Raw genomic sequence first — 13,865 nt, forward strand, 5'->3', positions numbered from 1 at the left:
TCCCTTGTACTACTCCATCTAAATCTTATCAAAATTAACGCTTAATGGAATCATCTAAACCTACTTGAGGTGCATAAACACTAATAATATTAATAATATTCATACCTAATACTAACTTAATAAGTAAAATCCTATCACCCTTCTTACGGACCTCAACTACATTATCTATAAACTCACGACTCATAACAATACCTACTCCATTCCTATTCCTATTATTCCAGTATACCAAATCTTATATCCCCAAGGTTCTATCACGTTTGCTTTCTCACCTACCCATTTGGTCTCTTGTAGACATAAAATATCAATCTTTCTCCGACACATAACATCTACTAACTCTACAACCTTACCAGTTAAAAACCCTATGTTCCAAGTGTTTGACCTAATTTTATGGTTTTGGACTAACTTCTTTACCCCCACCTGTCCAACAAAGTGAGGGAACCCTTGCCTATTCGACACCACACCCAAACGTCGGTGGAGCGTTGCTTCCGAGCGACGACCAAGCAACCCTTGCCCATTTATCACTACCTTCGGGCCTACAAAGCACCGCGCATCCCTCAGTAGGGAACACCCCAACGAAATTCTCATATTGGTTCATATTCATAAGGTATGACTAAGTTTTTATGCTGGTTGTCACTGGCCTACCGCAACCCTCCTCCTTTATCCGGGCTTGGGACCAGCGGCGTATAACCAAACAGTTATACACAGGCGGATTTAAAAATAAGTGATTATTAAACTTCTAAAATGTAAATTTAAGATAATGCTATAAAATTAGTGTTAGATTTATTTATTTATAGTTTTCTATATTAACTATAACAAAGTTAAAGTTCATTTTGAAGGTAATGATCTAACATCTTCAAACAAAGCATCATCTAAGGATGGCAGTGGACAAAGGGAAAATTTGGCCCCACCCCACCTCGCCCCATTTGGACTGGAGATGGAGGACATGAAACCCAGATGGAGGCAGAAATGAAGGTTAAAATCAAAACCTTTGTGGGATAGAGACGGAGATGAACTTATGCTTTTCCCCACTCTGCCCTGCAATCGATCCCCGTTAGTAAAATAACGAAAACGCCTTTACGGATGGCAATGGATCGGGGAGAAATAGGGTCCCTGTAAAGCCCACAATATTTCTGAGATAATGTGAAGCGTGATGTACTTCAGTGAATGGAATTTCTTGTAGGATTTTGAGAACTTTTAATAATTATATATATGGATATACGAGGCCTTAAATCACGTAAGTAAGATGTACACAACAATTGAAGGCAATCTGTGACATATTTAATCCTAAGAATCTTAGATCAAATTCATAATATATATATATATAGTTTATCCTCGAATTTGAGACCTAAACAAGGAAAAAAACTCGTTATTTCATATGAATTACTGAAAAGCGTATATTGATAAGACAATGGTCATAACGAGAGCAATTTTCGCAAGAGATGAAAATTTAGAAATGTGTTTTGAGAATCGAGTTATAATTGAAATTTTGAATAAGAATTTATCTTAAAAATTTGGTTGAAAACAATTATGTAAATAAAATTTTATTACATGGCACTATTTCATTTTTAACCTAAGTTTCGACTGAGGTTTTGACCCAAGCCCCTGGTCAACATTTTTTGTTGAATTTGGATGAACCTAGCCACGAAGACCGGTTGGGACAATGGCAATTTCGTAAAGGTTGGAGCATGATCCAAAAGGGAGGGCCACGATTGGCCCTACCCATATGCGTGAGCTGATGGTGATGCATGAGGCACCATCATGAAAGTGGGGTGCCCCTCCAAAGCCATTGCATGGGGCTGCGCCCCATGGGATTTCGAAAATCCCCTTTCGCTCTTTTCAAGAAAGTGTCATAATGAGGATGGTTAAGCCTCATTGGATGCATGGGGTGGCAGCCCCATGGCACCCGTGTAAACTTTTTTAAATCTTTTGAAACATGAAAATCGAGTGGGGAAATTGGGCGGCTATGGGGATACGTGAATCACTTTCAGCCCTCCATCCTCCTTGATTAATCCCAATTGTCCATCCCCTTCCCCCCCTCCCCCCCCCCCCTTTTCCTACTTAAGCCTTTTGGAAAAAGAAAGAGCCCCAAATATGGCTATTTTTTTTTACTCTCTCTTGCATTCTCATCTCTTCTCCATAGCCGTGAGGTGTGTGTGTGTGTGTGTGTGTGTGTGTGTGCATTTGAGGGTGTCGAGTACTCTGTCCATGGAGCTTTTAGGCGTTCCAACCACAGTTCCTCCTCCATTCTCTTCCGGATAGCAAGGTGAAGCACGCAACTTCACATTTTTCATCTTTTTACTTGGAAAAAGTTGTAGATAGTATGAACATAAAGCCATGAAGTCGGATGTATCTATGGATGTGTGGCTCTAGGCGGATTGACTACCCTATTTGATGTTTTAAGGTTGTTGGAGCACCCTCCCTTTCGTTTCATGAAAGAAGAGGGACTCAAGATCACCATTTTTTTTTCACCTGGTTTGAAGGCCATTGCTTCATTTCATGCTTGTCTAATAGAAAAAAAAAAGATCAATCAATCTATCTATCTATAATGTAGTTTCGCCTTATACCTTTTCGTTTTGTAAATTATTTACAGATGAAATGCATCTTGAGTTTTGTTTCTTGTCTTTTTTATCCAATAAAGATAGATGTTGCATTTGTTTTTATTACATGCATGTAAACGTGTTGCTTATTTTTATTTTTTTGGTTTTTCGTGCAAGATTTTTCTTAAGTGTGTTTGATCTAGTGTGTCCTTATCCCCTCTCACTATCATGAGGCGAATGGGACCATCCTTTGAACCCTCTTGGTGGCTGAAGCCCAAAACTGGGCATCATAGTAGCCAGTCCAACCGTGGCCACCCCTTCCATTTTCTTTTTGCTTAAATCCCCTTACTTCTCCATCTTATTCCACATTTTTGCTACTAAACCAAAAAATACAACAACAATAGCAACAGCAACTACGCCTTCATCCCAAAACAATTGGGGTCAGCGATATGAACCAACAAAGAAAATCATTTTGGGTCTTCCACATGAATCCTTCTCCTCCAATCATTTCTATCCAATGCCATGTCCTCGGTGAGGTTCAAAGCATTCATATACTTTCTTATCATCTTCATTCAAGTCTTTCTAGGCCTACCTCGACCTCTTTTAACTAATATATTTTCCCATTTCTCCATCCTTCTAACTGGAGCATCATTAGGCTTTCGCCGAATATGTCCAACCCATTGTAAACGATTCTCTCTCATCTTATTTTCAATGTGTGCAATGCCTACCTTCTTCCCTATCTCCTCGTTCTGAATCTTATCTTTTATTGTATTTCCACACATCCATCTAAGCATACACATCTCAGGTACACTCAATTTTTTAACATGATGTCTCTTGACAGCCCAACATTCTGTACCATATAGTAAAGCGGGCTTTATAGTCATCCTATAAAACTTTTCATTCAACCGCAATGGCATCCTACGATCGCACAACACTCCAGTTGCACTTTTTCATTTCATCCACCCAATCTTTATCCTATGATTTATATCTCCATCAATTTTTACATACTTTTGAATGATATATCCCAAATATTTGAAACAATCATCCTCCGGTATTTCTTGCTCAACAAGATTCATTACACTCCCATCACTACTTTGTTGCTTACTAAATCGACATCTCTTATATTCTGTCTTACTCTTACTCAACTTAAAACCTCTTGCTTCCAATGTTTGTCTCCATAATTCTAACTTAGCATTAACCCCAGCTCTACACTCATCAATCAAAAAAATATCATCAGCAAGCGACATACACCACGACACATTTTCTTGAATTGATCTCGTAAGCTCATCCATCACTATAGCAAATATGAAAGGGCTTAAAGCAAATCCTTTATGTAAGCCAACCGTTCTAGGAAAATTGGTTGTCACCACTCCACAAGTGCGGACATTGGTTACTACTCCTTCATACATATCCTTAATTATACTAATGTACTTGAGAGAAACACATTTCTTCATCATTGTCCACCAGAGAACGTCCCTTGGTAATCTATCGTATGCCTTCTCCAAATCAATAAAAACCATATGCAAATCATTGTTCCTCTCTCTATTTCTCTCAATAAGTTGTCTAAGAATATGTATAGCTTCCATCGTTGATCTTCCAGGCAAAAAACCAAATTGATTCTCCGATATCATGACAACCTTTCTTAACCAAGACTCAATTACCCTCTCCTAAAGTTTCATAGTATATGACTCATGAGTTTTATACCACGATAGTTTGTGCAATCTTGTATATCACTCTTATTCTTATATAGAGGCACCAAAGTACTCTTCATCCAATCATTAGGCATTTTATTTGTCCGCCAAAACTTGTTAAAAAGATTTGTCAACCATTCTAAACCTTTCTCTCTCAAGCATTTCCAAGCCTCAATAGGTATATCATCTGGGCCAACTGCCCTTCTTGATTTCATTTTCTTCAAAGCCTCTGCATTTTCTTTCTTTTGAATCTTGTGCATGAAGTGATGATTCATCTCATGAAAAGGAATGGACAAGTCTCCAAGATCCTAAGCATGACTTCCATTAAATAGCTTATCAAAATAATCTTTCCATCTCTCCTTAATCTCCTCATCTTTGACTAAAACCCTTTGTGTTTCATCTTTGATATATCTAACCATACCCAGATCCCTCGATTTTCTATCTCTTATCTTTGCAAGCCTATAAATATCCTTCTCGCCCTCTTTGGTATCCAAATTGTCATAAACCTCCTTATATACCTTATCTCTTGTGTTTCAAACTACTTTTTTTAGCTTCTTTCTTTGTTATCATGTACTTCTCCAAATTCTCATTATCACGACTCTTACTTAGATTTCTATAACACTCTCTTTTAACCTTAATAGCTAATTTGACATCCTCGTTCCACCATGATGTATCCTTATCTAACGATGCACCGCCTTTAGACTCACCCAATACCTCCTTAGCCACCTTTTTAATGTCATCCGCTATCTTATTCCACATTGATTCTGAATCCTCCTTGAGACACCAATCAACTTCCTTAACTACCTGCTCTACAAACATTCTTTGTTTATCTCCTTTCAGTGTCCACCACTTGATTCTAGGATTTATCCTATGTCTATCTCTTTTGCGGCATTGTCTAATTCTAAAATCTAAAATTAAGACTCTATGTTGTGTAGCTACACTTTCTCTCGGTATAAGCTTACAATCGATGCAACAACCCCTATCTTTCTTTTTAAGTAGGAAAAAATCTATCTGACTCATATTAACCCCACTTTTAAATGTTACTAGGTGAGACACCATCTTCGTAAACCAAGTGTTCACTAAGATCATATCATAGGACAAACAAAAATCTTATATCCCCAAGGTTCTATAACTTTTGCTTTCCCACCTACCCATTTGGTCTCTTGTAGACATAAAATATCAATCTTTCTTCTACACATAACATCTACTAACTCTACCAACGTACCAGTTAAAAACCCTATGTTCCAAGTGGCTAACCTAATTTTATGGTCTTGGACTAACTTCTTTACCCCGCCCCGTCCAACAAAGTGAGGGAACCCTTGCCTATTTGACACCACACCCCGGGCGCCAGTGTGACGCGTTGCTTCCGGGCGACGACCAAGCAACCTTTGCCCATTTATCACTACCTCCAAACCTATAGAGTACTGTGTGTCGCTCAGTACGGAACGCCCCAACGAAATTCTCATATTGGTTCATATTCATAGGGTATGACTAAGTTTTTATGCAGACTGTCACTGGCTTACCGCAACCCTCCTCCTTTATCCGGGCTTGAACCCGCAACGTATAACTAAACAATTATACACAGGCAGAGTTAAAGATAAGTGATTATTAAACTTCTAAAATGTAAAATTAAGACAATGCTATAAAATTAGTGTTAGATTTATTTATTTATTGTTTTTCATATTAACTATAATGAAGTTAAAGTTCATTTTGAAGGTAATGATCTAACATCTTCAAACAAAGCATCATTTAAGGATGGTTGTGGACAAAGGAAAAATTTGGCCCCACCCCGCCTCGCCCCATTTAGACCGAAGATGGAGGACATGAAACCCAGATGGAGGAAGAAATGAAGGTTAAAATCAAAACCTTTGTGGGATGGAGACAGAGATGAACTTATGCTTTTCCCCACTCCGTTCTGCAATTGATCCCCGTTAGTAAAACAACTAAAATGCTTTTACAGATGACAATGGACCGGGGAGAAATAGGATCCTTGTAAAGCACACAATATTTCTAAGATAATGTGAAGCGCGATGTGCTTCAGAGAATGAAATTTCTTGTCAGATTTCGAGAACTTTTAATAATTATATATATGGATATACGAGGCCTTAAATCACGTAAGTAAGATGTACACAACAATTGAAGGCAATCTGTGACATATTTAATCCTAACAATCTTAGATTAAATTCATAATATATATATATATATATATATTTAGTTTATTCCCAAATTTGAAACCCAAACGAGGAAAAAACTCGTTATTTCATATGAATTACTGAAAAGTGTATATTGATAAGACATGGGTCATAACGAGAACAATTTTCGCAAGAGATGAACATTTAGAAATGTGCTTTGAGAATCTAGTTATAATTGAAATTTTGTACAAGAATTTATCTTAAAATATTGGTTGAAAACAATTATGTAAATAAAATTTTATTACGTGGCACTATTTCATTTTTAGCGTAAGTTTCGACTAGGGTTTTGACCCAAGCCCTGGTCAACATTTTTTGTTGAATTTGGACGAACCTAGCCACGAAGATCAGCTGAGACAACGGCAATTTCGTAAAGGTTGGAGCATGATCCAAAAGGGAGGGCCACAATTGGCCCTACTCATATGCGTGAGCTAATGGTGATGCATGAGGAACCATCATGAGGGTGGGTTGCCCCTCCAAAGCCATTGCATGGGGCTGCGCCCCATTGGATTTCGAAAATCTCCTTTTGCTCTTTTCAAGAAAGAGCCATAATGAGGATGGTTAAGCCTCATTGGGTGCATGGGGCGGCAACCCCATGGCACCCTTGTAAACTTTTTTAAATCTTTTGAAACATGGAAATCGAGTGGGGAAATTGGGCGGCGATGGGGATACATGAATCACTTTCAGCTTTCCATCCTCCTTGATTAATCCCAACCGTCCTTCACCCCCCCCCCCTCTTCCTACTTAAGCCTTTTGGAAAACGAAAGAGGCCCAAATAGGGCGATTTTTTTTTAACTCTCTCTCGCATTCTTATCTCTTCTCCATAGCCGTGAGGTGTGTGTGTGTGCATTTGAGGGTGTCGAGTACCCTGTCTGTGGAGCTCCTAGGCGTTCTTACCATAGTTCCTCCTCCATTCTCTTCCGGATAGCAAGGTAAAGCATGCAACTTAACATTTTTCATCTTTTTACTTGGAAAAAGTTGTAGATAGTATGAACATGAAGCCAAGAAGTCGGATGTATCTATGGATGTGTGGCTCTAGGAGGATTGGCTACCCTATTTGATGTTTTAAGGTTGTTGTAGCACCCTCCCTTTCGTTTCATGAAAGAAGAGGGGCTCATGACCCCCATTTTTTTTCACCCGGTTTGAAGGCCATTGCTTCATTTCATGCTTGTCTAAAAGAAAAAAAAAAGATCTATCTATCTATCTATCTATATATATATGTATAATGTAGTTTCGCCTTATACCTTTTCGTTTTGTAAATTATTTACGAATGAAATACATCTTGAGTTTTGTTTCTTGTCGTTTTTATCCAATAAAGATAGATGTTGCATTTGTTTTTATTACATGCATGTAAACGTGTTGCTTATTTTTATTTTTTTGGTTTTTCGTGCAAGATTTTTCTTAAGTGTGTTTGATCTAGTGTGTCCTTAGCCCCTCTCACTATCATGAGGCGACTGGGACCATCCTTTGAACCCTCTTGGTGGCTGAAGCCCTGAACTGGGCATCATAGTAGCCAGTCTAGCTGTGGCCACCCCTTCCACTTTCTTTTCGCTTAAATCCCCTTTCCAACAGTTCTTTTTTTTATTGCAGGGTGCTCGGTTGGTCTGTCACCTACTAGGGCAGACCCAACTAGGTGCACCCTAGTCATAGCAGGGCTCGGCCAGGTGCACCCAGTTTGCCCCAATCTCCTCACTCTTGGCGCGCGCACATACCACTCGGTGCCCACACCACCTGGATAGCCCTACCAGCTTGGGGCGCCTGATCCAGACCCCTGTCTCACGGCAAAGCCTAGTCTGAACCCATGGGTTCAGACCAGGGCCACACATTGGTCGTGGTCTGGTCCAAAGGACCAGACCCGTGGCCCCAACCCCCCACCCTTTTTTTTTAGCCTTGGCGCATAGTGGCCGTCGGGTGCTAGCCGCACTCGGGTAGCCCCGTTTTGGACCTTGTACCTATGACTTGCGTGTTTGGTCTGAACTGTAGGTTCAAACCATAGTTTTGTCAAACTCGCGAGGTCTGGTCCAGAGGACCAGACCCGTGCACCTCTCCATTTTGTTTGACATTCTCGTTAGTAAAGGTTATCGGGTGCTAGCCATACCCGGGTTACCCTGGCAGTCGGGTGCCATGTGGCGGGTGCTACTTCGTAGCAGCAACATGGTCTGAACCTGGGTTTAGACCCGGGACCGTGCTAAACCTAAGCCTGGTCCAAGGGACTAGACCGCAAACCTCTTTTCCCTCTTGGTTCGCACCTTTGTGCGGTGTAGGCGCCAGGTGTCGGAGCACCCGAGTGCCTAGCCGGCCATGGGTTGGACCCTTGGACCTGCTGCACCAAATGGGAAGCATCAGACTGAACATATTTGGTTCAGATCAAAGCCCTTTTCAGACCTATAAGGTTTGGTTCGAAGGACCAGACCCTCTGGTCCGTCGTATGTTTTTTTTTTTTTGAACACTGACATATTTCAAATTAAAAGAAAATGAGTTTTGTTTTAAAGAAAAAAAAAATTAGGGTGCATACGACTAATGGATTAAGTGTATCATGATTGTTGATCTGTTTCAGACCCCTAGCACAGAGTGTGCAATGTCCGGTGTCCTCCGGGGCCACTTTTGGTGTTTTGGTCTTATCGCCACTTGGTGCCCTATGTTTGGCACATTCGGGTGGCCGAATGTGAGGTGAGCCCACAATGGTTTCTGTAGTACCCTTGTTCCCCATCCAGTAATCTCGTAATGGACAGTTGATGTGCAACACGTTGCCCTCACATATTGGCAAATTCCGTCATCTTAGAGTTTTTGGTTGTTTTAGCAAAAACCACCTTGTTGGCATCGTTGTTTCCGTAAGTGCGGCAACCAACCCTGATAATCCGAATCTAATTCTTATATATATGAGAATATTCTCGATTTCAATCTCAACACGTGAGTGTGTCGAAATCATGAATCTCTCTTATGAAAGTGACTTTGCTTTGTGAGGTTTGCCAATTTATGACATTTGAAGTCGAACAACTTGAAATTGTAATTATAAACATGCAATACTTGTTTCAGCTTCATGTATATGCAGTTATGATTAAAGTTAGGCTCTTTGAATTGCATATATCTTAAAAATGTGAAATGGTACACTCACTTGCACATTATCATGTAATTGAAATGTGTTTTTCCTAGATATGCATATGAATCTTTGCCTCTGTTTTATAATTGTGCGATTAACTTGAGAAAATATGGTATTTAGCATCGCACGTGCACATAGCACATCTTGACACATGTATTATCTAGTACGTACCTTGAAAGGTACACTTTGGTCTCGTGCTTGAGGCATGAATGAGTGCACGAAGTGCATATTACACATATGATATAAAAAATGACAAAAAACTTGAACACCATAGGGTACTAGCAATACGCTTGTTGTGGGTTTTCGACTCAGTTAGAGTCTTTGGGCAATGGCCCCTTGTTTGTGAGTAAACCCACATATGTCTATACTCTAGAAATGAAAAAGATAAAATGGTGTTTTGTTCGCCTTCATAGGCGGTGTGCTCTTTGTTGGTTGTGTGAGGCTGAGCACGTGAATGGGCAAGCTAAGTTCGCGTTTGTGTACCCTGCGAGGACCACGAGGCATAAATACCTCAAGAAGAGGTATGACTTGATAAATGAGCCTAAGAAAGATAAACCGTCGTGCCCCATTCACAAAGCGGTTCACCTTAGAGAGGGTGGGTGGTACAACCCTGAGTGACTAGTCGTTACTATGACACATGTTTTATAGGAACTGAAGTGTCCTCTGACCTCTAGTCACTCAGAGTTAGGGAGGTTGAGGTGACCTTTCAAGGTACCTCACTATTGCAGTAGTATAGATTGCAATCCTTACCTATGCGAGGGTTTCTCTCAGCTGCGTGCTTCTCGCATGAGGTTTACTCGGTCTGTAGCATCCCTGGTTATCACATTAGAATTTGAATAACAAATGTTAGGTGCATGGCTCACAGAATACGAGGTTCCTCCGCATACCCAAGGGGGTAATAAGAAGAACTTAAATAATAACCAATCATAGCTAACGTACTTTAATAGTTTTTTACTTACTACTTTGTTACTGCTCTCGTTCTGCTTTCTTTATTGTTCTTAGTTACTTGTGTACAATAGTCGATTAGTTCCTTGTTTACTGCTACAACCTATTGTACTTGTATTTTTGTTGTTATTCAGAACTATACCACGTGCACTTGCCTGACACATGCACATATATATTGCTTCACGTGTTTCCATGCTACTTGTTTTCTCTTAGAAAGATAAATATATGATATTGTTGCTCTTCACCAACTCGGAAGAGTACTGACCCCATTTTATGGGGATGCAGGTGATGAGTAGGCACAACTGCGATGCGACGGTGCACGGTCTGGAGGCTTGAGGACCCACACTTAACTGCAGATCATGGCTCCTTTTGGTTTTGGAATTTTGAGAGGATGTTCCTCTTATTTTCGAGTGTCTGTGAGAATCGATGTACTTTGTCTTATTTTGTACTTAAACGCCTTGGGTTATATATTTTGGACTTAAGACTTGTATGTATCACTTACCTGTGACCCGCTCATACTTGCGGCCTTGTTACTTTTGTTTACTCATTTTTTTTTTCGTTGTTTGTCATAAAATCATTTCAAAAAAAAATTTCTTCAAAAAAAATTAAAGGATTTTTCCAAGGTCGGAGTTTGGGGCACCATAGAGATTGGTATCAGAGAGAGGTTAAGTGTGGTCCAAGACTTCATCGTGCATCGTCCATCGCACTGTAAGTATATTTAAATTTGAATTTTTGTAATTAAATGCTCTTTACTTGTCAGTTAGAATTGTATGCTTAATTTGATATGTATGAGTTAGATGTCGACAAACCCAAGTTACGAGAAGATTCTTGAAGCTCTTCAAGACTTGGTTCGAGGTGAAGAATCCTTGGGTTGAGTCGTTCAACACCTTGCTCGAGGTGTTCACATGATGGCGAATCAAGCACCTCTGTGTGCCAGGTGTCTTGTGGATCACGCGGGACAGATCTGTTTTTGTGAGTTGTGTGATTGCCCATATTGTGGTCTTAGAGGGCATATCGAAGAGGAATGTCGGACAAAGCTTTGCGACGAACTCTCGAAGAGTAACACAAACGATATTAATGATGTATTATCAGTCACTGGACCAGAAGTGGATAGCCAGGAAGGAGATAGGCAAGGTTCGCTGAACTCTCCTTAATATTCACCGGAATCCTACCCGTACGCTGTTTCCTCAGAATTTATGCTCAATTCTTCTATTCCTCTAGTACTGATGGAAGTTCAAGGGATATCATATGCACCCCTGTGTACTCATGCTTCTCCTCCTCGTGTCAGGTCACAATGGTATGAAAGTCAAAAGGATTACCGAGACTTCTACACTAGTAGGCCGTGATAATGATGTTTTGTTGTTTTGGTGGAAACACTGAGTCAGTGTTCCATTTTTGGGTTTGCTTATATGATTGAGTGTGGTTTGTAACCCTGCCTTTGATGAAGGGTATTTTGGCATGTATTGCCTGAAAATATTTGCTTATGAAATAAAATCTTGCTTTTGAGAAATTGTCTCATCGCTTATACGTTGTTTGCTTGTTTAAGATGGTATGGCGTGCTCGTTGTGATGATCTGTTGGAGTTGCTCAACAACCTCACGGAGGTTATTGGTCATCAAGCAAAAACCATGCGAAACATCGGTGATCATATTCAGCAGACCGCCCAAGGATGAGAAACACCAGTTCAAGTTCCTATTACTGCGGTTTCGTATAAACAACTTATGGGTATGAACTCTCCATCTTTCGATGAAAGATCGACTCCAGAGGCAGCAGAAGACTGGATACCAGAGATTGAGCAAATCTTTCATGTACTGCAAGTGAATGATGACCGAAAAGTTGATTTCGGGACGTACCATCTCCGAAAAGATGCAGAGAGGTGGTGGGCTACAACCTGGAAGATCAAGTTCGAGAACCAGCCTGTTATGTGGGAGCAGTTTGTAGAGACCTTTTATGTGGCGTATTTCCCAGCACATGAGAAAAGCAAGAAAATGCAAGAGTTCCTTGATTTACAACAAGGAAGCTCTACTTTGGTGGAGTACGTTACTCATTTTTGCAGTCTTGAACGATATTGTTTTATCCTTTATGCCATGGAGAAGGACTGAGCATTGAAGTTTGCTCAAGGATTGAAGCATGTTCTTCGCACGAAGGTATACACTCATGCTCCGACGACAGTCGACAAGGCATTAGAGAGAGCTTCATTGTTAGAACAAGATTGGTTTGAGTCTCAAAGGACACAATCTTTCAAAGGACAATAACAACAAGGCCAAAAGAGTTGACCTAAAAAGAGACAGTTCCAGAAGAAATCAGGTGGAAGGAAGTTCCATTCACCAACAAAGAAGAACAGATTCAATAATAACAACCAACGACAACAACACCAATATCGATGATCCCAGCACCAACAACAACAACAGTGTCAACAACAGCATCCTCAGTAGCAGCAACGACAGATTGCAACATCACCAGGATGTCCAAAGTGTCTGGTTGACCATCCAGGTCGACCGTGCCCTCGTGACACTGCGGGATGTCTCTATTGTGGCAAGATGAGCCACTACATAAAGGAATGTCAGAAGAAGCAGTCAGATGATCTAAAAAGAAGTGCTCCAGAAACATCGCAGCTTGTGCATCAGAGACAACCTTTGTCCCATCAACCAAGGCAGAGTAACCAGAGAACAATCGTAGGACGTGCCTACATAGCAACAATTGAACAAGTGACCAAGGGAGAATTGATCCAAGGTACTATTCCAGTTGTTGGTCATGCAACTTTTACGTTATTTGATTGTGAAACTTTTCATTCTTTCATATTTGTCAAATTTGCCCAGACTTTATCTTTAATCATAGAATATCTGAATTACCCATTAGAAGTTCGTACTCCGACTGATGAATAATCTTTTTGTAATTCATATATTCTGAGCATTACGGTGTTAGCGACAGGGCAAAATTTGCCAGTTGACGTAATCCTACTAGATATGACTGAGTTCAACGTCATTCTAGGCATGGATTGGTTGTTTGAATATCATACTCAAGTTCTCTGTAGAGAAGGCAGGGTTGCCCTATTCCAGCCTGATCGTCCTATTTTGGAAATCACGCTTTCTCGACCATTGCAAGATAGTCGTTTAATTTCTTCTTTCAAAGCCCAAAAGTATTTGTGGAATGGGGGTACTGTATTTCTGGTCAGTATCACCCTAGTTGAGCTTGAGTTGGTTCTGATCGAGAACTTTGATGTAGTTCGAGAGTTCCCTGATGTGTTTCCAAAGAAACTGCCTGGATTACCCCCGAAATGTGAGATCGAGTTTTGCATCGAGTTGTTGCCTGGAACTACTCCTATATCCAAGACATTGTACCGTATGGTTTCAGCAAAACTTAAGCGTAAGTTAGAAGAGCTTTTAAAGCAAGGTTTTATCTGA

The 13,865-nt window shown here is 40.3% G+C and overlaps 1 protein-coding gene across 1 annotated transcript; it reads left to right on the forward strand.

Annotated features, from left to right (window-relative positions):
* Positions 1–13,427: 13,427 nt before the first annotated feature.
* LOC149817107 (uncharacterized) lies at positions 13,428–13,865 on the forward strand. The gene has a single exon (XM_089987029.1). The coding sequence runs from the start codon at positions 13,428–13,430 to the stop codon at positions 13,863–13,865; it is 438 nt and encodes a 145-aa protein (XP_089843155.1).

This window comes from Nuphar pumila, chromosome 14 (genome assembly GCF_984573655.1).
Source record: "Nuphar pumila chromosome 14, dmNupPumi1.hap1.1, whole genome shotgun sequence".
NCBI classification, from domain to species: domain Eukaryota; kingdom Viridiplantae; phylum Streptophyta; class Magnoliopsida; order Nymphaeales; family Nymphaeaceae; genus Nuphar; species Nuphar pumila.